The sequence below is a fragment of the Oreochromis aureus genome, linkage group 3 (genome assembly GCF_013358895.1).
Source record: "Oreochromis aureus strain Israel breed Guangdong linkage group 3, ZZ_aureus, whole genome shotgun sequence".
In the NCBI taxonomy this organism is placed as follows: Eukaryota; Metazoa; Chordata; class Actinopteri; order Cichliformes; family Cichlidae; genus Oreochromis; species Oreochromis aureus.
This window is the reverse complement of record NC_052944.1, coordinates 131,808,527-131,835,005: the sequence shown is the minus strand read 5'-3', so window position 1 is coordinate 131,835,005 and position 26,479 is coordinate 131,808,527. Positions and strand designations below refer to the sequence as shown.

Here is a 26,479-nt window from a genome sequence, read left to right as displayed (position 1 = left end):
TGAATATTGAGACGGGGCCAAACAATGGGAAGAGCCACACATCAAAACAGGCAGCATGTAATCAGAAACCACAGCATTGAATCATAACAGAAGTATTACGGAGGGCTTTCTGATGACGTAGTAAATAATTTCTCCAAGCTAATGGATGATCTTCTGAATTTCTTATACTCCATTATGTCTCTAGCTTACAGGTTATCTGCTTTACAATGCTGCATCCAGAATCAGTTGTATGAACAGAATCAACTTTTTGGGGATTTACTAACCTGGATGATTGCGCATGCAGAAAAACGTTAGCAGGGTTAAGGTAATTGGTGATTCTAAATTGTCCATAGTTGTGAATTTGAGTGTAAATGGATGGCCATCTGAGAGAGCAGTTTGGGTGAGGAGAGGAAGACAGGACAAAGACACGCTGTGGAAGAGAGATTAATAATAATAAACTTAAATTTAAATGCAGAGATGTGTATAAAAATGTAAGGAGTGAAGAAGAAACAATCAGTGCATCGTGAGATGCATGGAGTGTGCATCCCATGCAGCACCCAAACCCCCCATACCCAGTCAGGAAAAGGTGTGAAGTTGCACATAGCAGGAAACAGTGAGACGTGTTCTCTGTACAGGAACTATAAGCTGCTTTACTCTCACACAGACTGGACTGCTCTGTTTGAATATCTCCACTAAACAACATGAACATTTGTATTGTCTCATTAAACTCATGTTCAAAGCTGCAGTTATGTGTAAACAGCCTGAGAGCATCAGTAAGTCAGTCAGTCAGTGAGGCCAGTCTGTGACTCTGGAGCTCCATCAGCTCCAATGACAGAGTTAACCAGAGCTGGATGAGCTGATAGAGTGGATGAGCTCTGTGTGGATGGCTGTCCTCTGGCTTGTCCTCTGCTGTAACTCCATAATGAGCAGAGTCAGCCTCTCCTCTCTGAGCTTCATGGAGCTGTGATGGACTGACAGATGGGAAACTTTATGAAGAACCTCTGTGAGCCGGACACACAGCAGCATGCTGATGTAGAGACATGACAACAGGAAGTGATGAAATCATAGCCCGAGGTCTCTGTCTGCTGCTCAGACCAGACATGCCCAGTCGACATCCAGACACCATGAAGGTGGCCCCTCTGCTCGTCCTCCTCGGTGAGTCCCTCATTTGTTTCCAGGATAGATGTTCACAGCAGCTCAGTCTGAAACCCAGCACAGCTGACCTAATTAGAATACTTTATTAATCCCTGAGGAAATTATGTGGTAATAGTTGCTCAAGTCGACAAGAAAAGTAAAAATTAATTAAATAATACAATATATGGCAAAGTTACAGAATATATCAAAATAGCTCAATTATCAATATCACAGCATATTACACAGATTAAATATATATTGCTGATATTGTCCTCTAAACTGCAAACCTTTGTTATTTCCCGGTCCCTTTGGGTGTCACAACTTCACGTGATTCACCCAAAGGACACAGTGTGTACTCGCTAATTACATTCACAGGAGTGACATGTTTAGCCGCATGTTCTCCTTAAATTGCTGGCTGTCTGAGTGGTGTCCCAGAAACGATGTGGGCTTCATAGATAATTGGCAAACCTTCTGGAGGAAACCTGGTCTTGTTAGGAGGGACGGCATCCATCCCACTTTGGATGGAGCAGCTCTCATTTCTAGAAATTGTCATGGTTCTGGGTCCTTTTGACCCAGCATTTTAAGTTTATTGTGTTATAGTAATATTTTGTATTATTGTTTATGTTCAAATTCATTTATGGTATTAGTTATTCTTTCATTTCCTGTTTAGATTCTTGAATTTTAAGAATTCCTCTTGTGTCTTTTCCCTCTGTGTCCCCTGCTGTGTATCTATGTTTATGTGTGTTAGTCCTTGTGCCTTATTTCCCTCCTCTTTGCCCATGTCTTCCCCTTGTGTGTGCCATTCCACGTTCTCCCAACTATTATGTCCATGTATCTCCCTAGACCAGGGGTTGGCAACCTGCGGCTCCGGAGCCGCATGCGGCACTTTGGTCCTTTTAATGCGGCTCTGCGTGGTTTGGGAAAATATATATATATATTTTTTTAAGTAATTAGCTGAAGTGTATTTTATTTATGTTAGTTCTTTTTTAACTTGTAGTTCTAAATTGGAAGATTATTGTGATATTGAAATATAAATATAAAATTATATTCTATTAGTTTTTGATCACTCAAAATAAGCGTCACACTTGCGGAAGCTGATATACCCGTCGAAACGCCGTGCAAGACTTTCAACCCCAGGTAGGCCAATTATGGATCTTCGGATCCACATTATATCAGCAGCTGTTCTCCACCGTGAACTATGTTAAAAACAAACACCGCTCACGCCTCACAGATTACAGCTTACAGTCCTGCGTAAAGTGACTTCGTACAGCCCCGATTTGCAGACGCTGTGCGCAGAGGAGCAGAAGTCCCATTGTAAACATATCACGGCAGACCCGACGATGTTTCCATCAACATGGTTTTCAGCATCTCTTTATTGACACACGGTTGCTGTACGCATACAGCCGGTGTTAAAGCTCACAGCCCGACACACACCAACACAACAGCATAGATAGCACAGACGTTAAGGCGGCGAGGCGTGATTGCGGGTGCCGCTAAGGTGCGTTTTTTCCAATTATTATTTTAAAAGTCAGGTCAAGACTCCAAAAGCCCAAAGGCGATATAAGGGTGGCGGCTCACAACAGTTTTTCTTTGCTACATGGATCATTTTAGTTCAGCTGGGTGTCTTTGCTTTGTTATATTTCTTTAAGAGTTCAAAATGTGTTAATTACATAAATAAAATGTAATTTTCTCTGTAGCACTTCATGGATTTCATAAGCAGCACACCTTAGTTGTTCTCACAAAGCATAAAGATAAAAAAAAAAATATATAAGATAAGATAAGACTTTATTGATCCCACAAACGGGGAAATTTTTCCGTCACCTCAGCTCAGGTACAGATATCAGAAGGAAATACAAAAATACAAATAAGTACAATCAATGAAAAAAGTAAGATAATACCTATATACAATGGTAGCATACACAGTATGTGATTATGGATATGGTTGGAAATATGCAAGACATAAACTATATAGCTTGACATAACTATTGTACCACTACTATTCCTATGTATAGACGTGTACACACACACACGCACACACTAAATATACATATGTATACATATACATACATATATACCTGCACATGTCCATACACATGGAAGGTCCATTATGCATGAAGTGGTGACCGTGGATGTTCACAGTGTTATCTTCATTTTAGATGTGAAAAAGTATTTATGGCTCCCAGTGTTTTCTTTTATGCGTGGAAATCGCGTCCAAATGGCTCTTTGGGTGTTAAAGGTTGCTGAGCCCTGCCCTAGACCGTCTCGCTTCTATAGAGTATCCACATCTGCACCAGCAAAAAATGACTTAAACAAATAAAACACAAAGAAAGAACAATACAGTATCCACATCGGGACCAAAGAGTAAAACAGTGAAATGTGGATTATTAAATATTAGGTCTCTCTCCTCCAAGTCTCTGTTAGTACATGACTTAATAATTGATCAACATCGATTTACTCTGCCTTACAGAAACCTGGTTGCAGCAGGATGATTATGTTAGTTTAAATCTATCGTCCACCTGGGCCTTACACAGAGTTTCTGTCTGATTTCTCAGACTTTTTATCTGATTTATTTCTCAGCTCAGATAAAATAATTATTGTGGGTGATTTTAACATCCATGTAGATGCTAAAAATGACAGCCTCAACATCGCATTTAAATGGCCTGTAAATGGTAAATGGCCTGTATTTGTATAGCGCTTTACTAGTCCCTAAGGACCCCAAAGCGCTTTACACATCCAGTCATCCACCCATTCACGCACACACTCACACACTGGTGATGGCAAGCTACATTGTAGCCACAGCCACCCTGGGGCGCACTGACAGAGGCGAGGCTGTTATTAGTTCTGTTATTCTTTTTTTTCCAACAATATCTTTATTGCGTTTCAAAATTACATACAGAAATTGGAGTGCTTCCACAGCAAAGGGGACATCCAGGGCAGCTAAATTATTGTACAACAGTCACTCGCCCTCCCTGGCAAATCAGACACTTATAAGATGTTAGAGAGCAACAGTTAAGTGGAAGTACAAACTATATGACCCGTAAATAATAACTTAGTCAAACAAAGGAAAAAGAAAACACAAACCCCCCCCCAAAAAAAAAAAAAAAAAAAATACATATAATAATAACAATAATAATAATAATAAGCTTCTCTATTTCCAAGGGTTGCTCAACACCAACTCGGTTACACTATTGTGCATGGTTCAAAGTTACAAACTCAAATGTATAAATCACACAGCATTAAAGATCAAGTATAAAAGAGATTAATTTAGGAAACTGCAGAGGACCACCAACATTTACACCCCATCTGCCCCATCCACCATACTGCCAAGATCCATATTTCCCATATATTGCATAAAGGAACCCCAGATGTTTTGAAAAAGTGGTAGTTTCCCCTTGATAATGTAAGTGATTTTTTCCATAGGTAAAGTTGTGGACAATTCCTTAATCCAGTCAATGTATTTTGGTTTACTGGTCTTCCTCCATGAGAGTGCTATGACTCTTTTTGCCAGACTCTTTTTGCCAGACATAGGTCCAGGGCGGTAATTACCTTTCTAGACATAAGATGTCCATCAGGATATAACCCTAAAATAAAAAGTTTAGGGTCAAGAGCTAGTTGTGTACCCAATATAATATCCAGAGCTTGTTTAATCTCTTTCCAAAACCGTTGTACTTTATTGCATTCCCAGACACAGTGGAAAAACGTCCCTTTCTCCTCACCGCACCTGAAACACAAGTCTGGGGTATCACCATTATACTTATTAAGCTTTTCTGGAGTCACATACGTCCTCATTAGCCAATTATATTGCAGTACTTTGAGGCAGTACTGGTAGTTCGTGTTTGTGCTTCAGCACATGCCTCCTCCCAGTCTTCGGAGGATAAGTCCTCCCGTAAATCTTCCCTCCAGGCATTAAGTTTTCCTAAAGAAGATTCAGGGGAACCCTCTACTAACATATTATATAATTTGGAGATTATTCCTTTTCCAAAGCAATCTCTTTTCATTTCTGTTTCCAAAGTGGAAAACGGAGGGATTGACAAACACTGATTTTGAGACGATCTAATAAAGTTTCTCACTTGTAGATATTTAAACCGATGTTTGCATGGGATATCATACTTGGAAATCAACTCCTCAAATGACATCAAAATCTCACCCTCTGATCCCGCGAGATCCCCTATTGTCTTTAAGCCTTTGTCAGCCCACTTCCTAAAACCAGGGTCTGCTCTGCCTGGAGGGAAAAATTGATTACCCCATATTGGGCTAAAGCGTGCGAAGGAGGTGGGTTCACCCAGGTATTTTTTAACCTGATACCAGATCATAATCATATTTCTGACTATAGGATTTTTTGTCTGTTTTTTCAACATTTTGACTTTCGCTGAGTATAGGTACTGGGGAAGGGGAAGAGGTACCGAACTGTTTTCCATATTTGTCCAAGGCGGGGGAGATTTATCTGTAAAATAATACATCATAGTCCTCAATTGGGCTGCCCAATAGTACCAAAGTGGATTGGGACATTTGAAGCCTCCTCTGTCATACGGTAAGTACAAGAGTGATAAAGCGGAGCCTTGGTCGTCTATCATTCCACAAAAACGTACAAAAATTGTCTTCAGGTGTGAAAATAAGTTAGCAGGGGTGACAATGGGATGTTCTGGAACAGGTACAAAAGTTTAGGCATTATGTTTAATTTGAGAACATTAATTCTCGCTATAAGTGACAAGGGCAAGGGCTTCCATCTATCTAGGGATGAGGTGATTGAGTCTACCATAGGGGTGTAGTTAACTCCAACAATATCTCTCAAACATGGCACTATCTTAATCCCCAGATAAGTAAAACAGTCTACCATTTTGAATTGGAAAGGATTTCCAGCACCCTCCCTCTCTCCTGAGTTAAGTATCATTAGTGAAGATTTTTCTTTGTTCACTTTATATCCTGATATCCGTCCAAATATGTGTAGTAGATCCAGCAAGGCTGGGATAGACTCCTTCAGCATTTTCAAGAAAAGAATAACGTCATCTGCAAACAAAGCAATTCTGTGTTCCTGTTGGTTTACCGATAGACCAGTTATGCTCTTATGGGACCGCACCGCAATGGCAAACGGTTCAATTGCTAAAATAAACAATAAAGGGGACAAAGGGCACCCTTGCCTACAGCCCCGTTTAATTTCAAACGGCTTAGATATAATTCCATTTGTCAGTATTTCAGCATATGGCTCATTATATAAAAGTCTAATCCACCGACAGAAATTATCCCCACAGCCAAATCTTTTAATATTTCAAATAAATAGGGCCACTCAACTCTATCAAAGGCCTTTTCGGCATCTAATGATAGTAGAGCAGTGTCTGGTTTTCCTCCTGACTATGAGAAGAATATCCAACACTCTCCTCACATTATGAAATCCCTGTCTGCCCATAATAAACCCATTCTGATCACAAGTAATTAGATCAGGTAAAGATCTCCAGTCTTCGGGCCAAAATTTTGCAAAGTATCTTGAGATCCACATTAAGAAGACTTATTGGTCTTAGGTTACCACATTTATTGCACGGTTTACCAGGTTTGGGCAATAAAGTTATCAGGGCCCCTCTTAATGAAACCGGAAGGATTCCTTTTCAAATGAATCCGAAAACATGTCAAAAGAGGGGACAGCAGTTTAGTTTTAAATGCCCTATAAATTTCTGTCGGCAGCCCATCTGGGCCTGGGGCTTTACCTGTTTTCAAATGGTCTATTGCTATAGATATCTCCTCCTTTGTTATAGGTGTATCAAGATCTGCGCTCATTAGTCCTGAAATGCTGGGCAACTGGAGGGTATCCAAGAAGAGATCTTGCTCTTGTCCCATGTGTGTTATGTCTGAGTTATATAACTTTTCAAAAAAAACCTTAAAAGTTTCATTAATTCCTAGAGGGTCGACAATAACCTGTCCGTCACTGTTTTCAACTGAGGCAATGTTTTCTCATTCTGTAATTGACGGAGGCGGCAGGCTAATAATTTCCCGGCTTTTCCCTTGATCATAGAATGTCTGTTTAAGACGCATAAAAGATGTGAGGCTGCCTTAGAAGCAGAAAGTTCATTATACTGTGTTCTTAGTAACAGAAGTTTTGATGGACTCTTGGACAAAAACTTTGAAAATATTCACCCTCAAGCACCTCAATCTCTGCCTCCAACTTTTTGTTTTCTGATAAGTTTGCTTTGCTCTATAACTTGTGAAGCTAATAATCTGACCCCTTATGTAGGCCTTAAAAGCTTCCCATCTTGAGCAGGGTGATGTTTCATCCCTATTAGTATCAAAAATATGTTTATTTGGTTATCTATGAAAGATATAAATTCTGAGTCTAGGAGCCACTTTTGTTTAAATCTCCACCTAGGGGGTCTCTCTTCAGTCTCAGATCTTCATATATTAACGAGTTTGGCGAGTGGTCAGATATTAAAATATTATCATAGTGACAGTCCTTTATTTTATAGCTCAAATTGGCAGAAACTAAAAAGTAATCAATATGCGAGTATGATTTATGTGTATGTGAATAGCAGGAGTATTTTAAGACCTTAGGGTTCATATCCCTCCAAATATCCCTCAGATCAAGTTCTTTCATAAAATTTTGAATAGTTTGCCTACTTTTAGGATGAGAGAGATCAGTACCTGAGCTCCTATCCAACTCTGGGTTCAACGTACAATTAAAATCCCCTGCCATAATGAGGCTACCAGACAGACATGATACTGTAAGAAAAAGGTTATGAAAAAACTTTGGGTCGTCAATGTTTGGAGCATAGATATTTATCAGGATTATTTTTTCCGTAATAAGTGTGCCCTGTAAAATAACATATCTCCCAGCCTTGTCTTTAATAACCTTTGTCACCTGAAATGGTATAGATTTGTGGATCAAGATCATAACACCTCTTGCCTGAGAAGTGAAGGGCGCAGAATATATACTGCCTTGCCACCTCCTCCTAATCTTCGCCTCTTGACTAGACAACAGGTGCGTTTCCTGCAGCAGCATGATATCAGAGTGCATAGAATTCAGTCTAGACATTACCTGTTTTACCTTCTCCAGTTTTTGTAGCCCTCTGCAGTTCCAAGAAGAAATTTTAATTCTTATCCCACCAGACATAACATATAACACTGAATGAGCTTCCCAACACATTTGAGATATTAAAGGATAGAGAAACAAATAATACCTGAATGTCAAAAACTGCATCCATAACAATGAATACTGAATATGCCCCTTCAACTTGAACTTGGGCACCCATTTCCCTCCCCCTATACATATTGGCACCTGTCTAACAGCTAAAGGTTGCTCCACCCAAAAGCGAGGATCAACCGACTGTGCCTGAACACTTTCCCCTTACCCCACCCCGCTATGCGACCAAAAAAACTCGTTATTGAATACGATAAGGAAATCGGGGTACTAACAGTGGCTGTAAGCCTCCGGACCAGTAAACAAATAAGTATAACAAACTGGTCTTTCTCTCTCTCCCTCTCACTTCTTTCTAAACTTAAAGCTCAGTAATCATCCCTCCATGCCAGCACACTGTAGTATGACCATGATTACATCATCTCACCCCGGTTCACTTTCCGACCTCAGAGCCTTCACAAAGTTCTCCGCTTCACCTGGCAGGTTAAAGATGCGGGACTGTCCGTTATGTGTCACTATCAGTCGCGCAGGAGGAATCATGCCGTACCGGATACCCATGGAACGAAGCTGTTGTCTCACGGCGTCAAACTCTTTCTGTCTTTTGTGCACTCCAGTCGCTAGGTCCTCATAAAATCTCACCGGGCGATTCTTGAAAAGAATCTGTCCCTTTGCCCTGGCAGCTCTTATCACGGTCATTTTATCCTTGTAGTTTAGAAACTTCATGATCATAGTCCTTGGTGCAGCGGTATTTGACATATTCTTCTGGCCGACCCGATGCGCTCTCTCCAGCGTCAGAGCGGTTCGTAGCGGCGCCAAGTTCAGAGCCTCCGGTAGCCAGTTTTCCAAGAAAGCGCACGCGTCTTCTCCTTCTGCGTCCTCGGGCAGGTTAACAAGTCTCAAGTTAGATCGTCGCGATCTGGTCTCCAGATCCAGCACTTTGTCCTCGAGGTTTTTGTTGTTATTTTCAAGAGTCCGTACCTTTGCTTCCAAGGTGGTAATGCTATCTTCTGCTGCAGATATCCGGGCCTCCGCCTCGCTGACCCGCTTGACACACTCATTAACATCCTTCCTCACGGACTCTATTGCTGACAAAATACCGTCAAGCTTGGAGGAAAAGTCGGATTTCAAGCTTGCAATAGCCGCCAGTATTACGTCTGAGCCTTCGGCCATCTCTTCCTTCTCAGTCGGCTCATCATTTCCTTCCTCCATCGCCTGGCTAGCGTTGATACCAGTCCCGCTATCTTCACGGCTAACGCTAGCTTCACAGCTAGCCTCAGAGGTCAACTTAGAAGTGAAGTTAGATAATTTCGATTGAGTCGGTCTACTAATGTTTTTCCCGGGTTTCCTTTGCGAGAGAGGCATCACAGCTGTCCTAGGTGTCGTTCAATGTCTAACAAACGAGTATTATTCAGGATTTTACAGAAAGATAGCGGAGCAGAAGTGGGCACGTCCTTTCAGCCAGCCGCCATTACCGGAACCTCTAGTTCTGTTATTCTGTTATTAATCTGTTATTAGACTCAATTGGCTTCTCTCAAAATGTAAAAGAACCCACCCACCACTTTAATCACACTCTAGATCTTGTTTTAACATATGGCATAGAAACTGAACATTTAACAGTGTTTCCTGAAAACCCTCTGCTGTCTGATCATTTCCTGATAACATTTACATTTACAATAATTGATTACACAGCAGTGGAGAGTAGACTTTATCACAGTAGATGTCTTTCTGAAAGTGCTGTAACTAAGTTTAAGAATATAATCCACCCACTGTTATCATCTTCAATGCCCTGTACCAACATAGAGCAGAGCAGCTATCTGAACGCTACTCCAACAGAGGTCGATCATCTTGTTAATAATTTTACCTCCTCACTACGTACGACTCTGGATACTGTAGCTCCGGTGAAAACTAAGGCCTCAAATCCGAAGTACCTGACTCCGTGGTATAATTCTCAAACACGTAGCCTAAAGCAGATAACTCGTAAGCTGGAGAGGAAATGGCGTGTCACAAATTTAGAGGATCATCATTTAGCCTGGAGAAATAGTTTGTTGCTTTATAAGAAAGCCCTCCGTAAAGCCAGAACATCTTACTATTCGTCACTGATTGAAGAAAATAAGAACAACCCCAGGTTTCTCTTCAGCACTGTAGCCAGGCTGACAAAAAGTCAGAGCTCTACTGACTGACTGACTGGCGGTCCATCACAGAGGGATTCCAGGAGCGCTGGAACTTCCCTCTCTGCTGTGGAGCTCTGGATGGGAAGCACGTCCAGACAAAGGCCCCCCATATATCACATAGGAGACACACACATTGATATACACGAAATATTTATTTCATTTCTTTTTTTGTGGTGCCCAAATTTATGCACCTGCTTGATTTTGTTTAAACAATTATTGCACACTTTTTGTAAATCCAGTAAACTTCTTTTCACTTCTCAAATATCAATGTGTGTGTCTCCTGTATGATATATTTAACTGACATTTTTTATTGTAACAACCAATTTATAAAGGAAAATAATGGCTATTAACAAGGTTGCCCAAACTTTTGCATCCCACTGTATTAGTATATTTTGTCATTAGTATAATATGAAATAAATTCTATTATGTGTCAAGTCGTGTGCCAACATTTGCTGTGTAGTAGAACTGAGACATTAGTCATTATAATTTTTTTTTTGAAATAATATTAAAATTCTCAAACAGAAAAACAGAAAAACATAAATATATAAAATATGTTTTTTTTTTGTTTTTTTTTTGCCTGTCCCATTTGGTTCTTTAGCCGTCAGAATTGTTGTCTGAAGACCAACAAGGATACCCAATGGATTTATTTTGCCAAATGGATCATCACGGCCTTGCCGTATTGATCCATTTGATCGACCTTTGTTGTTATTATTTATTTTATTTTATTTTATTTTCAGTTGTTACAGACGGGACAGACATGACTGGGGGATAGGAAAGGGAGAAGGAAAGATGAAGGAAAAGAAAAAAGAAAAGGAAGGAAAAGGAAAAGAAAAACAGAAGGGTAGAGGGACAGTGAGAAAGGGCACTTAAAAAGAGAAAGAAAAAAAAATCTCCTGGATCACCTGTTGAGAGAAAAAGAAGAGAAAACAAGCAAAAAAGAAAACAAAACAAAGCAGCATACTAAAGCATACTAAACACAACACCATCGCATTAATCTAGCTAAGTGTAAACAGCAGTAAATACTAAATATTGAATGTTGTTGTGTAGCAAGCAGGACCGACAGCGCACAATGTGCTTTGAAGTAGCAGCTAAGAAAGGTGTAGTTTATGTGTACGAACAGTGAACACCCGTGTGCACACCTGTGTGGATCAGCGCGCTTGTATTCAAAAGGTTTCTCCATGTAATGGTCTGCTAGAGGATGTAAAGAGCCATAGCCCCGTCCCCCAGGGCATGAAGCAGGCATGGAGGAGATCCAGGCTACAGACATCCAGAGGCCCCAGAGTGCGAGAGCCCAAGGAGGACCACCGGAGGGGCATCCGTGCCACCCTCCTGGGAAGGGCTGAGGAGATCCCCAGACGAGGGGTCACAAAGTAGCCACAGAGCAGAAGCCAGAGGGGGCTGCACTGGTGTGCCCGCCGGCTCTGCCGGCAGCCAGCTGTGCCAGAGTTAACCGAGCCCGAGGGCCCCCCGCGCCCCAGAAGAGGCCTGACTGAGCAACAGGCACCAGGCCCCGCCAAGTAGCCACCGTGAGTGAGCTGGTACATACCTGAGCGCCCAGCCCCGGACACCAAGAACTACCAACGCACCGACCCCTGACGGCATCAGTGACCGGCAGGGAGTGTGGTGAGGGGAGGGCCTGGGAGTTCCCAGAGAGGTGGAGTGTAAGACCCGACCTGACATATAGACACAGACAAACAGGCACACACAGACACAAACATGCATTCCCACCCTCTTGCACACATACAAATACTCAGCACTCACCCAACATAAGGATAGACATAAATGGACATGTACACACAGTCACACTCCCCAAACATACTCTATACCCCGGGTCCAAGTACCCTCACCCCCCGAGGGGGAAACGGCACCTACAACCAAGAGATGTTACCCTTTCCCCCGGGGTGGAGGCAAGAAGACCGCCCAGGCTCCGCAGCAGCAGGGAGGCCAATCGGACGGCCAACACCTCCTCCCAACCCCCGACCCGATGGCCAGCAGAGAACGGGGGGTGTGAAGACCCCATACCTCCTCCTCTCGCTCATGTGTAGTGTTGCTGCGTGTTGTTCTAAAGTGCATTTAAAACAAGGGAGGGCATGGTGCTGCTGCCAGAGAGCAGCAGGTGTTAGCACGGCCCCTCCTGAGAACCCTCAATGTCTACATGGATTTAAAATTGAGAGGTGGGCACCGGCGCCAGAGGTAGGGTTGAATACACAGACCGCCCTCTGGACGCCGTTAACGTGGCCACCCTCAAGGCCATATATATATATATATATATATGTATATATATATGTGTGTTATGAGAGTGTGAGTAATGTGGATGTCTAAGTTGTTAAATAAAATTGAGGCACAGGCGGCCACAAGTGGACAGAGAGGGGGTCCCCTTCCAGACCGGGGCCTACGGCAGCAGCACCGCCAAGCCCCACAGGACCCGGGCCAGCTCACCCTACCCCACCGCAGGGGAAACTGTACCCACCCTAACATTCAATCATCTCCCAAACTACACAAGACAACAGACACCGGGTTAAGTTTATTCTCCACCTCTCCTATGTCTCTCCCCCACCTGCAGAGTGGACTCCTGCAAGGATGGAACAACCTCCCTGCCAGTTGAAGAGCCCCCCAGTTAGGCCGATGCACCAGAGGCCCCCTGCGCCAGGACTGAGCCCCCGTGCACCCACCCGCCCACAACCTTGGTGACGCAAAGACGAGGACCGAAGCCCACGGAGGCGAAGCACCCCCGAACCCCAAGCCCCCACGCCTGCCCCGGATCCACTCAGGGGCAGCCAGGCCAGTAACCTACGTCCACCAGCACAGACCCTCCCCCAGCACTGCTGCACGCAGCCACGAGGAGAACACCCTCTAAGAGCGACCAGAGCCACTAACCAGGTTATGACCACAACCCCCAGGTTAAGCCCGTCCCAACGTCCACATCAGCCACAATAGCTAAGGCGGGACCAAACCACGACCCCCCACCCCCGCCAGGTGATGGAGCCGATCAAAGGAGCCCAAAGGGATTGATCAAATGTGGTGGCAGAGGCTGTATCGAGACTAATGTGATCTATTAGATGATTTCTATATTGGCTAGAATTAAGATTATTTTTATTTTTCCAGTTCATGAGGACTGTTTTCTTGGCAATGCAAAGGGCTGTAAAAACCATGTGGACTGTATTAGTTTCTGTAGTGACATCATCCAATTTGCCCAACAAGCACACTAAAGGGGAGGTTGGAATTTTACATTTCAGACACTTTGATAAGTCTTCACATATCTCACGCCAAAACTTCTGAACTGGTGGACAGAACCAAAGAGCGTGGATATAATTGTCTGGTGTATTGCCTTGACAGTGTGAGCAGTTGTTGGAAGATGTAAAGCCCATCGGGAACATCCGACGACCTGTATAGTGCACTCTATGTAGTATTTTGTATTGTATTAATTGCAGACCGGGATTTTTAATCAATTTAAAGGTTTTTAAGCAAATCTGAGACCAGAAGTTTTGGTCTAAGTTAACTGATAAATCCGCTTCCCATTTTGCAATAGGAAGTGATATTGATTCATCTGTTTTAGAAAGCATTCTGTATATTTTGGACAGTAATTTGGGGGTTTTAAGAGTAAGAAAGTGTACCGCACTTGGTGGTGTTTGTAATTCAACTTGACTGAGGTTAAATTTCTTTTTTACTATGGATTTAATTTGTTGATATTCTAAAAATCTTTTCTTGTTGATCCCATATTGTGTAACTAGTCTGTCAAATGGAATAAATTCTGTTCCCTCTAATATATGTTCTAAGTATTTAATTCCTTTACAACTCCATTCTGGAAAATTAATCATATTATTGTTTTGTAATATGTCAGGGTTGTTCCAGATAGGTGTACGTTTGCATGGGATTAATGAGGACTATGTTATTTTTAGAAACTCCCACCATACTGTCAGAGAAGAGCTGATGTTGATGCTTTTAAAGCATTCATGTCTTTTAATGCTTGAGCTGATAAATGGTAGATCTGAAATCTCTAGATCATTGCATAGTGCCTGTTCTACATCTAGCCAGGGCTCATCTAAGAAGGTATGTTTTAACCATCCTGAGCCTGTTGGCTAAGAAGTATTGTTGAAAATTAGGCAGACAGATGTTCTGTCAGTTCAGGTGAGTGCAGTGCACTTTGATGTGTTCTTCTTGGATCAGGAGAGCAAGCTCTGTGATTGGCTGCGCTTTGGAAGCTGTGGTGGAGAGGAAGTGACTGAACAAACTGCCATGCATCATGGATATTCCTCTCAATCCACCTCACCAGGTACTTCTCTAAAAGTGTGACTCAGGTCTGTTGCCCCAAAGGATACAGGAAATGCACCGATTTCCACGACAGAATCATGTCTGTTTAATGCTCCATGATGATAACTTTCCTATGAGCGTTTGAAGATCACTGACATCATGGCTTTTAGCCTCATTGTTTCTGCAAAGAGATTTCTCCAGTCACTGAATCTTTTGATAAAATATATTTTGATACCTCCAGAGGATGCAATATTTCAAGTCTTCACAACTTAACCCTGAGAAACATTATTCTGAAATTTTGGCACAATTTGTTAATGGAGTTTTTTGCAGATTGACCAACCTCTGCTCACATTTCTTTCCGATCATCTCTGCTTCTCCAAAATGTTCTTTTAATATCGAATTATGTTACTGACCTGTTGCCAAGTAACCTAATTACTTTTAAAATGTCCCTCCAGCTGTTTTTTTTTAGAACCACTTATTTTTCCAGCCTTTTCTCGCCCCATACCAACTGTTTTGAAACATATTACTGCCATCAAATTCAAAAGGAGTTATTTTTAACGACATAGTCTAGGTTTAAACATATGACATATTTTCTATGTTACACTGTGAATAAATAATGACTTTGAGATTTGCAAATCACTCCTTTCTTCTTCTCTCTCTCTCTCTCTCTCTCTCTTTTTCTTTTTTACATTTTACACAGGAGACCAGTATTTTCAGAACTGAGTTTGTACAAAGTCTGTCTGGGGAAAAGTGATCTGCTCTCTAATGTTAACACTTTTTTTCAGCTGTGTACTGTCACAACACCAAACACACACTAAACCACTTTATGTCCACTGCACTGTACTGAGCCACTTCAAGACCTACTACACCGTTTTTTCTTCATCTAATTCTTTACTGTAAATGTTTTATAGTTGTTTATCATTATCAGCTGCTGGAACATTTACACAAGTTTAGTTTATGATATATATGATTTATGTCCGCAATATTTTAAATTAAGGGCAGCACGGTGGCACGGTGGTTAGCACTGTTGCCGCACAGCAAGAAGGTCCTGAGTTCAATTCCACCATCATGCCGGGTTCTTTCTGTGTGGAGTTTGCATGTTCTCCCCGCGTGGGTTCCCTCCGGGTACTCCGGCTTCCTCCCACCGTCCAAAGACATGCAGTTTGAGTGGATAGGTTAATTGGATAATCCAAATTGTCACTAGGTGTGAATGTGAGCGTGAATGGTTGTCTGTCCCTGTGTGTTGGCCCTGCGACAGACTGGCGACCTGTCCAGGCTGTACCCCGCCTCTCGCCCTATGACAGCTGGGATAGGCTCCAGCGCCCCCCGCGACCCTGGAAAGGATAAGCGAATGGATGGATGGATGGATATTTTAAATTAAGTATCAGCTCATTCACCTACATTACTCATAAACTAAAACAGGACAGAATAAACAATAAAATAAGCCTTTATTAGTCCCGCATGTGAGAGATTTTTAGGTCATGGCAAAAAGTACAAGTTTAACAGCAGTAAACATTAGGAAAAACACAATAGGCTCAGGTAAATATAATACAATACTATACAACAAGAATAAAATACTCTGTTATAGTAGGAAACACCGCACAGGTGGGTCCGGTGTTATCCACACAGAAGTTAATGTAGCCCGCAACACAGGTCACAACGCTGTCAACGTCCTCCCCCAGAGCCTCCCCGCTTTCCTCCGACCATCTGTGTGGGGTAGGTCACTGGGTGAAGGTGGGCCGTGTTGAGTCCACTGATGTTCCTGATATTAAAAAAGGGCTCTCGGAGATTGCGTTTGCAGTCTGCTGACCAGAGTGGAGAAAATCAGGATGCCTAGACACACGCTAACGGCTAGCAGCCCAATGTATCTGCTGCAGAGTTATTCTTTCACAGCGGTGTGCCCAGGGTGACACTATCTGTCGTTCACAAACACTGCCAGTCCCCTTTCCTCTCACCGCTGTCTCTCGTCCTGTCCGCCCGCAGCATCTGGAAACCGGGCAGCTCCACACTCATGTCCGGAGTTTGCGGTGTTAGCCAGGACTCCGTTAGCATCATAATGCTACACTGCGGTAGCGCAGCGCTAATAGCTGATCCCTCAAGTAAAGAAGGGAGCCATGCGCCACACAGTTAAGGTCTTGTTTCAGAAAAGCATTTCGTCGTTTGCTTGTTTGATCATGCTTTAAACATATCAAAATGCATAGTGGGTAATGTCGCGAGTTCAAATATTGATGGAGGGCACAAAAAAACACTGGTCCAGAAGAATTAAGTCAGACAATGATTTATTGAGCACACACGTGGGAAGATGTAGCACCAGCATCGATCTTCCCCGAACAGCTCAGTTCAGAATGGTTTCATTCATCAGGGTTACGCCCCCCTCATGGCGTGATTACAAATTAAAAATACATTGTTTACAGTCAACGGTACATCTTGTATATCTTTAATGGCTATAAACAGACATAGAACTTCTCCTTTTTATAACCCCTTCCAAGTAAGGCAATAAACTTCAACTCCTCCGGGTCTCTGAGGTTGGTCACTGACTCTGGTCATCAGTCACCAAGTAGACTAAAGTGCAACAGGTTACATAAAGAAGCAGAAGACACTTGGGCCTTCGCTCAGGCCTGTTACTAGATTTATGTGTATTGTAAGCATGCATGCAGTCAACCTTCTATGTTCTCATCTTCCCTCAGCATGTATCACCTGGACAATCACACCAGTGAAGCTTAAGACCCTCTTGAATGGAACATCAACTCCAAATAGCACAAATATGCAATGTGTATAGAATGATCATAACTACACCTGTAAATAGAAAAGGTCAATGTGATGACAAACATCTTCAATGCAATATGAACCCTGTAAGAAATATTACTAATAGAATAATGCTGTAAAATATGTTATTAATTCAATTATATTAATGCAGGTTATATGGCAGCAATAAAAGAATTTCTGAATCACCATAGTAACAAGCACTGGTACCGAATAGGCAATCACTTCGGTGATGCATTAGTGTGGTCTCCAGTGTTGGGGAGTAACGGAATACATGTACCGCCGTTACGTATTTAGAATACAAAATATGAGTAACTGTATTCCGTTACAGTTACCGTTTAAAAAGGTGGTATTCAGAATACAGTTACTTTGTTGAAATAAATGGATTACACGGCGGTACTTTCCTGTTTCATATTGTCGCAGGTCAGGACTTTTTGGGTTTGTTTGACAGCTACGTTCTGTTGTTCCAGGCGGCAGCGTTACGGTTGCCATGGTTACAGGGTGACGCTCTCTCTCTCTGCGTGTTTCCTGGGTGAGAGCGCTTTTTGTTGTTGTTGTTGTGCTAAGCTAAAAGGCAGAATGCTACAGGCATGGCCCTAAAGAATGTAGCATCATGGGCAGTGTAGTCCGTGCTGCAGCGAGAATGGACTGCCATACACGTTATGTGTCTGTGAGGGAGGGAGGGAGAGAAAGGAAAAGTCCGAGCTGTCACGGAGCAAAAACGGGAGCTGGAAGCATGTAAATATAATAATAACCACCGCAGCCAAGAAGAGAGCCTGACGAGCCCAGCTGTAAGTAAGCTATTAAGACTCAACTGTACACTGTGTTCGTGTTTTCCTCCGGAAAAAATAAGTTCCGTTGGAGCAGCCTTTCAACGCCTCTCTCTGTCTCTGGCAAGCAAAGTGACCCAGACAACAAAGTAAAGCTAGTTTTCGCCTACCAGCCCGACACGAACCCACCGTATTAGCCAGAGGTCCCTTTACTACGGTTCGGAGCCGCGGACCTTCAGTAACAGTAATAAATCACAGCAATAGTACATTCACGTAGTTGTAAACAGCATTATAATATATCAAGTAATCCAGAGTATTCAGAATACGTTACTCTTATTGAGTAACATAACGGAATACGTTACAGAATACATTTTGGGGCATGTATTTAGTATTCTGTAATGGAATACATTTTAAAAGTAACCTTCCCAACACTGGTTGTCTCCACATCCTCTTCTTTGATTGGGTGAAATGAGTAAAAGTAATTGGTGAAAGTAGTTGGATGAGGGAACCATGGGGAGTGCCCTGCATAATTTCAATAAAACGCCGCTGACACAGAATGCTGTAAAAAACGCCGTTTTTATGCATCTTTGAACGGCGTTTTTTGCCGGGTGACGTAAAAAGCAGCGTTCAAAGACAGACGGAAATGCCGTTTTTTCCGCCACTCGCATGGTGCGTTCAGGGCGCTATGTGAGTGTTGGAAAAAACGGCGTTTGTCGCAAAAGAACGCCTTTTTTTCAGCGTTTTAAAAAATTAAACGGCGTTTTTTACACCATTTCTCAACCAAACGGGTTAGAAAAGTGGCGATATTTGGCACCAATGGCTTGCCATAATTTTCTAACTCGAGCGGTAGACGCGAAACGCACGTATTCACAAAATGCAGCACAAAACCTGACGCGCGTGGTTTTATTCGCGAGCCAAACGCGCCAGACGCGGTACACTGATGCCCGTTTTCGCGAGGAAAATCTGTTTCCGAATTTTCGCGGGACCCGCAATCGCGTGTCATCGTGCTTTTTCCATTGACTTTACATGTAAACCTGACGCTCTGTTCGCGTCTATCGCGTTCGGTGTGAACACACCGTAATACCTACAGCATGTTGGTAGCGCTTTCAGAAAAACATCTACTTTGATAAAGTCTACTCTCCACTGCTGTGTAATCAATTATTGTAAATGTAAATGTTATCAAGAAATGATCAGACAGCAGAGGGTCTTCAGGAAACACTGTTAAATGTTCAGTTTCTATGCCATATGTTAAAATGAGATCTAGAGTGTGATTAAAGTGGTGGGTGGGTTCTTTTACATTTTGAGAGAAGCCAATTGAGTCTAATAACAGATTAAATGCCATGTTGAGGCTGTCATTTTTAGCATCTACATGGATGTTAAAATCACCCACAATAATTATTTTATCTGAGCTGAGCACTAAATCAGATAAAAAGTCTGAGAAATCAGAGAGAAACTCTGTGTAAGTAAGACTGGTTTCTGAGTTTCACAGCTGGGGTGGACGAGGCTAAGCATCAGGCTTTCAAATGAATTAAAAGTCTGTCTTGGTCTTTCGTTAATTAATAGGCTGGTGTGAAAAATTGCTGCCACACCGCCCCCTCGGCCTGTGCTTCGAGGTTTCTGTTAGTTAGAATGACTCGGGGGTGTTGATTCATTTAAACTAACATAATCATCCTGCTGCAGCCAGGTTTCTGTAAGGCAGAGTAAATCGATTTGTTGATCGATTATTAAGTCATGTACTAATATAATGATTATGTCACAGATCTTAAAGTCTCTCTCTCTCTGTGTAAACAATGATATCTGTTGCAGGTGCTTCTTCAGGTCCATGTTAGTCACATCAGCTGAATGCATGTTTAAAAATCTGGTTTAGTTTTGTCTTTGGACCCTTGTGTAACAGGTTCTGGGTCCCGACTGTGGTCTGCCTGTTAGTGACCTCTGACCCTCAGTGACATCTGTCCTCCTGTTACAGGTGTGTGTGTGCTGCTGCAGTCTGCACTGACTGTTTCTGCAGGTGAGTTGGTGGAAATGAAAACAATCAGTGAGACTCCAACAAGAACACGAATACATTTATTCTCTGTGTGTGTGTGTGTGTGTGTGTGTGTGTGTGTGTTTGTGTCCTCCAGTGTCTCTGTCTGTCAGCCCAAACCTTCAGCAGTTCTTCAGTGGACCTTCTTCAGTGTATCTGAGTTGTGTTGATGATGGACCGACAGTTGATGGATGGACAGTGAAGAGGACCAGAGGAGGACTCACTGAGGACTGTGGAGCAGCTGCAGGTTTTGGGGAGTTTAAAAGTTACACCTGCATTTTCTCAGACATCTCCGAGTCAGACTCTGCAGGTTACTGGTGTGAAACCAGTTCTGGACAGAGGAGTGATCAGATCAACATCACTGTAACTGGTACACAAACACACTGCTCCATCTGCTGGTACAGCATCTGGATATGACTCTACTATCATTAACTCTGTTTGTCTCCATTGGTCAGAAAAACATCTTATCCTTGAGGTTCCTGCACTTCCTGTGAGGACAGGAAGTGATGTCACACTGCGCTGCAGACAAAGGAATGGTGACACAGTTCAGGGTTATTTCTCCATCAAAGGAAGTTCTGTTGGTCCTAAGCGAGAGCACAGCATCACTAACATCACGCAGGCTGATGAAGGTCTTTACTGGTGCTCTACTGATGACGGTGGAAAGTCTCCTCAGAGCTTTCTGAGGGTCAGAGGTCAGATCACTGACATCGCTTCCTGTTTAAAGACATGAATTAACCTGCTGAGCTGATAATAAAGTGACTGAATCATCTTCATCATCTCTCCTGCAGATCCTCATCCTCCTCAAAACCCATCTCCTCCTCTCCTCCTGTAAACTCTCCTCTTTCTTTTACTCTTTCCATTCACCCCCAGCCTCCTCCCCCACTCCTCCCTCTCTCCTGGTCACAGTTGTAGCAAGTCTCGTCTCTGTGGTTCTCTTGGTTCTAGTTGTGGGTGGAGTTCTGTTCTTCTGCAGGGAAATCAAAGGTGAGAAACCTGGACAGAAGTAAAAGTCATGTCACTTTAAAAAATGCATTTAGAATGAACTGTATATTTGAATTAAACAATTTGATTCAATTCAGTTTTATTTCCACAGCACCAAATCCCAACAACTGTCTCCTCAAGGTGCTTTATATTGTAAGGTAGACCCTACAATAATACATACAAAGAAATCCCAACAATCATTTGACTCCCAGTGGGAGGAAAAACTCCCAGGAAGAAACCTCCAACAGAACACAGCACCTTTATATAATTTAGTGTATGAAAATAAGGCCAGAAATTATAAGAAAAAAGAGGCTTTTTAGGGAATACTGCTCAGTTTTTATGATATATGTAAGAACAAGAGTTAGTCTGTCATTAACATGATTCTTTTACATTTTGAGAAATCGAGGTTTCTGGTAGTTAGAATGACTCGGCTGCTTCATTTAAACTAACATAATCATTCTGCTGTGACCAGGTTTCTGTAAGGCAGAGTAAATCGATTTGTTGATCATTTATTAAGTCATGTACTAACAGAGACTTGGAAGAGAGAGACCAGATGTTTAATAATCCTCAGTGAGGTGTTTCCTCCTTTGGTGCTTTTGTGGTGGTTTGATTAAAGTCAGTGGAGAGCTCCTCCTGTGCTGATGAAGATGATGATTGTTTGTTTGTTAATTTATTTCAAACATGTAAAGTATTCAGGTACATTTAGTAAAGAAAATAAGAGGGTGAAAAAATTCTATACAAAAGTCAATACATTTCAATATTGCTACCGTTCTGATTCATTTACATGTTGAGCGGGAGTGGGAAGAAGTAGACACCTATTTAATCCCACCCTTTCTGCCATAACTTATTAGTTAATTTATTATGAACTCCCCTGTGCTGATGATGATAAGGAGCTCCTCCTGTGCTGATGAGTCTCTGTGTGATGTAGGAGGTCGGGGAGCAGACCTGTGGAGGTGTGGAGGTGACGGCTGTCTGAGACGGAGCGTCTGCCTCTGCTGTGAGTCTCCTTCATGTTTCTCCACATGTATTATCTGTTTCCACCACTGGAGGGCGCTGTGGGTTATTGATGTGTGGGAACAGTAACCAATCACTGCAGTCTGAATGCTTCTCTTTGGTCATGTGACCATTTGATCTCTGACCAGTGTGTTCTTCAGTTTCAGGCCTGTTTCTGCTGACCGCTGCAGGTGAGCTGATGTTCCTACACCTGTCTGTCCTCATCATGACCTCTGACCTTTGGTGACCTTTAGTGATCTCTCACCTTTAGTGACCTCTGTCCTCCTGTTGCAGGTGTGTGTGCTGCTGGTGAGGGATTTTTTTATTTTTTCTATAGGTGAGTGATGGTAAAAACATTCAATTATTTTTCTGGTTATGCGTCTGTGACGGTTCTCAGTCATCCAATTCAATTCAATTCAATTCAATTTTATTTATATAGCGCCAAATCACAACAAAAGTCGCCTCAAGGCGCTTTATATTGTACAGTAGATAGCACAATAATAAATACAGAGAAAAACCCAACAATCATATGACCCCCTATGAGCAAGCACTTTGGCGACAGTGGGAAGGAAAAACTCCCTTTTAACAGGAAGAAACCTCTGGCAGAACCAGGCTCAGGGAGGGGCGGCCATCTGCTGCGACCGGTTGGGGTGAAAGAAGGAAAACAGGATGAAAGACATGCTGTGGAAGAGAGACAGAGATTAATAACAGATATGATTCGATGCAGAGAGGTCTAAGTTCATCGTAGTGTAAGGAGCTTGGAAAGAAAAGAAGTTCCGTCTTCACCAAGGCGTTCCCAGGCCAGCCGAGAGATACAGGGAGTGCAGAATTATTAGGCAAATGAGTATTTTGTCCACATCATCCTCTTCATGCATGTTGTCTTACTCCAAGCTGTATAGGCTCGAAGGCCTACTACCAATTAAGCATATTAGGTGATGTGCATCCCTGTAATGAGAAGGGGTGTGGTCTAATGACATCAACACCCTATATCAGGTGTGCATAATTATTAGGCAACTTCCTTTCCTTTGGCAAAAAGGGTCAAAAGAAGGACTTGACAGGCTCAGAAAAGTCAAAAATAGTGAGATATCTTGCAGAGGGATGCAGCAGTCTTAAAATTGCAAAGCTTCTGAAGCGTGATCATCGAACAATCAAGCGTTTCATTCAAAATAGTCAACAGGGTCGCAAGAAGCATGTGGAAAAACCAAGTTGCAAAATAACTGCCCATGAACTGAGAAAAGTCAAGCGTGCAGCTGCCAAGATGCCACTTGCCACCAGTTTGGCCATATTTCAGAGCTGCAACATCACTGGAGTGCCCAAAAGCACAAGGTGTGCAATACTCAGAGACATGGCCAAGGTAAGAAAGGCTGAAAGACGACCACCACTGAACAAGACACACAAGCTGAAACGTCAAGACTGGGCCAAGAAATATCTCAAGACTGATTTTTCTAAGGTTTTATGGACTGATGAAATGAGAGTGAGTCTTGATGGGCCAGATGGATGGGCCCGTGGCTGGATTGGTAAAGGGAGAGAGCTCCAGTCCCACTCAGGCGCCAGCAAGGTGGAGGTGGAGTACTGGTTTGGGCTGGTATCATCAAAGATGAGCTTGTGGGGCCTTTTCGGGTTGAGGATGGAGTCAAGCTCAATTCCCAGTCCTACTGCCAGTTTCTGGAAGACACCTTCTTCAAGCAGTGGTACAGGAAGAAGTCTGCATCCTTCAAGAAAAACATGATTTTCATGCAGGACAATGCTCCATCACACGCGTCCAAGTACTCCACAGCGTGGCTGGCAAGAAAGGGTATAAAAGAAGAAAAACTAATGACATGGCCTCCTTGTTCACCTGATCTGAACCCCATTGAGAACCTGTGGTCCATCATCAAATGTGAGATTTACAAGGAGGGAAAACAGTACACCTCTCTGAACAGTGTCTGGGAGGCTGTGGTTGCTGCTGCACGCAATGTTGATGGTGAACAGATCAAAACACTGACAGAATCCATGGATGGCAGGCTTTTGAGTGTCCTTGCAAAGAAAGGTGGCTATATTGGTCGCTGATTTGTTTTGTTTTGTTTTTGAATGTCAGAAATGTATATTTGTGAATGTGGAGATGTTATATTGGTTTCACTGGTAAAAATAAATAATTGAAATGGGTATATATTTGTTTTTGTTAAGTTGCCTAATAATTATGCACAGTAATAGTCACCTGCACACACAGATATCCCCCTAAAATAGCTCAAACTAAAAACAAACTGAAAACTACTTCCAAAAACATTCAGCTTTGATATTAATGAGTTTTTTGGGTTCATTGAGAACATGGTTGTTGTTCAATAATAAAATTATTCCTCAAAAATACAACTTGCCTAATAATTCTGCACTCCCTGTATAGTCTCTCCAGTGTGTCCTGGGTCTGCCTCAGGTCCTCCTCCCGGTGGGACATGCCCGGAACACCTCACCCAGGTGGCGCCCAGGAGGCATGCTTGTCAGATGCCCGAACCACCTCAGCTGGCTCCTTTCGATGTGGAGGAGAGTGGCTCTACTCTGAGCCTCTCGCGGATGGCTGAACGTCTCACCCTATCTCTAAGGGAGAGGCCAGCCACCCTTCGGAGGAAGCTCATTTCCGCTGCTTGTATCCGCGATCTCGTTCTTTCGGTCACTACCCACAGCTCGTGGCCATAGGTGAGGGTAGGGACGTAGACTGACCAGTAAATTGAGAGCTTCGCTTTTACGCTCAGCTCTCTCTTCACCACGACAGACCTGTGCAGTGTCTGCATCACTGCGGCCACAGCACCAATCCGTCTGTCGATCTCCTGCTCCCTTCTCCCATCACTCGTGAACAAGACACCGAGATACTTAAACTCCTGCACTTGGGGCAGAGATGAGATTCTGAGGCCAACTAACTGAAAGCCCTCCGCCACTTGGCTGCACCTAGAAATCCTGTCCTTAAAAATTATGAACAGAATCGGTGATGGATGGATAGATTCAGATAAACAATCTGTAACACATCCCAGATGTACACATTTCTTGAAAAAATAATGAATTTTGTAAATTAATTTGACATTAGAAACATAAGTCAAGGCTTTGAGTCTCTTGACTCTTCCTCTATGTCTTTCTCCTTTAGGTCCTCCACTTCTTTTTTCTGAGTCTGTGCTCACACTCTTCTGCCATCTAGTGGTCTTCTGTCTGTACTGCATCTCTACTGGTCTGCTGCTGTCCATCTACTGTAGCAGGAAGACACGGGACAAACAACCTGTTTCCATGGAGATGACCCAGCGTGATGGAGAAGGTCAGCAATTGCAGCCATTGGATGAAGAGTGTGATGACTTTACTGCTAATATCACCACTGAGCATGCCTTCTGAGCTGCAGAGGCTGTTTTGCCATGAAGTTGTGTTTGCTTTCATGGTGGATGTTCCTGAGTGTTCCTGGATTCATGTATTCATAACTTTGATATGTAGCTGCTGAAGGTGAATTCTTTAAATGACTCCAACCTCTGCTGGGCTGTGTATGAGCAAACAAACATCTTAAAGGGCTTTTCTGCCTTCAGCTTCTTGTAGAGTCATTAGCTGAGCTCACCTTTGCTAGCATGAGTGTATCTTATTCAGAAATCTCTTTGGTAGAGCTGCTGAACAATAAGTAGCTGGATTATGTCGTTTTACAGCTTGTAACCTGAAAGCTGGCTGTCATACACCTGATATTATTCTGTTAATATCAACATAAAAGGCAGCATGGACACAGAAACACAGTTTCTGTGTGTCTGTGTCTGATTTATCACACAAAGTCTCTACGACTGATTTTGTACAGATGTGCATGTGTGTTGGAGTGTTTGAAGCATCATCAGTGTCTCTGTTATGTTCAGTGGCAGGTTGTTCGTACAGTGCAGAGAGGTCTATTAACCCATAGTCAATGTGTTAATAATGGCATAACAAGTAACGGGGTCAGATCTTTCTCTCCATTTTGTGGGTGCAGGACCTTGTTCGTGTGAGAGGCTAGTCAGGGACTAGGCGCAGTGGTGATCCAGGATTACCCCGTGCACATTAAAACAGGCTAAACAAAGAATAAACAAGAGACGGTATAGCAATTCAGATTCAGAAGACTTTATTTATCCCCAAGGGGCAATTAAGAGACTGACCTTGCCGACCGTACATACAATACAGAAACATCACATTGGGGATAAACGCTCTCGATCTGAAAACCTAAACCAGTGTCTCTGGTGAAGTAAATAGAAGGGTGGAAACTAACAAACTCTTATGTCTCTGGAAATCTAACGGTCTCACAAACATAAAGCGATTAGTTATCCTATCA

The 26,479-nt window shown here is 42.8% G+C and overlaps 1 protein-coding gene and 1 long non-coding RNA gene across 2 annotated transcripts; both read left to right on the top strand.

The window, feature by feature from the left end:
- Nucleotides 1-1,019: 1,019 nt before the first annotated feature.
- Nucleotides 1,020-21,043, top strand: LOC120435341. The gene is made up of 5 exons (XM_039604749.1): nt 1,020-1,134; nt 20,155-20,196; nt 20,309-20,581; nt 20,667-20,903; nt 21,000-21,043. Exons 1-5 carry the CDS (start codon nt 1,020-1,022, stop codon nt 21,041-21,043), a joined length of 711 nt encoding a protein of 236 aa, XP_039460683.1.
- Nucleotides 21,044-21,080: 37 nt separating this feature from the next.
- Nucleotides 21,081-25,850, top strand: LOC120438109. Its single transcript, XR_005611673.1, has 5 exons — nt 21,081-21,195; nt 22,121-22,189; nt 22,347-22,376; nt 22,480-22,522; nt 25,298-25,850. It is a non-coding gene; the product is annotated as an uncharacterized LOC120438109 (long non-coding RNA).
- The last annotated feature ends 629 nt before the right edge of the window (nt 25,851-26,479 follow it).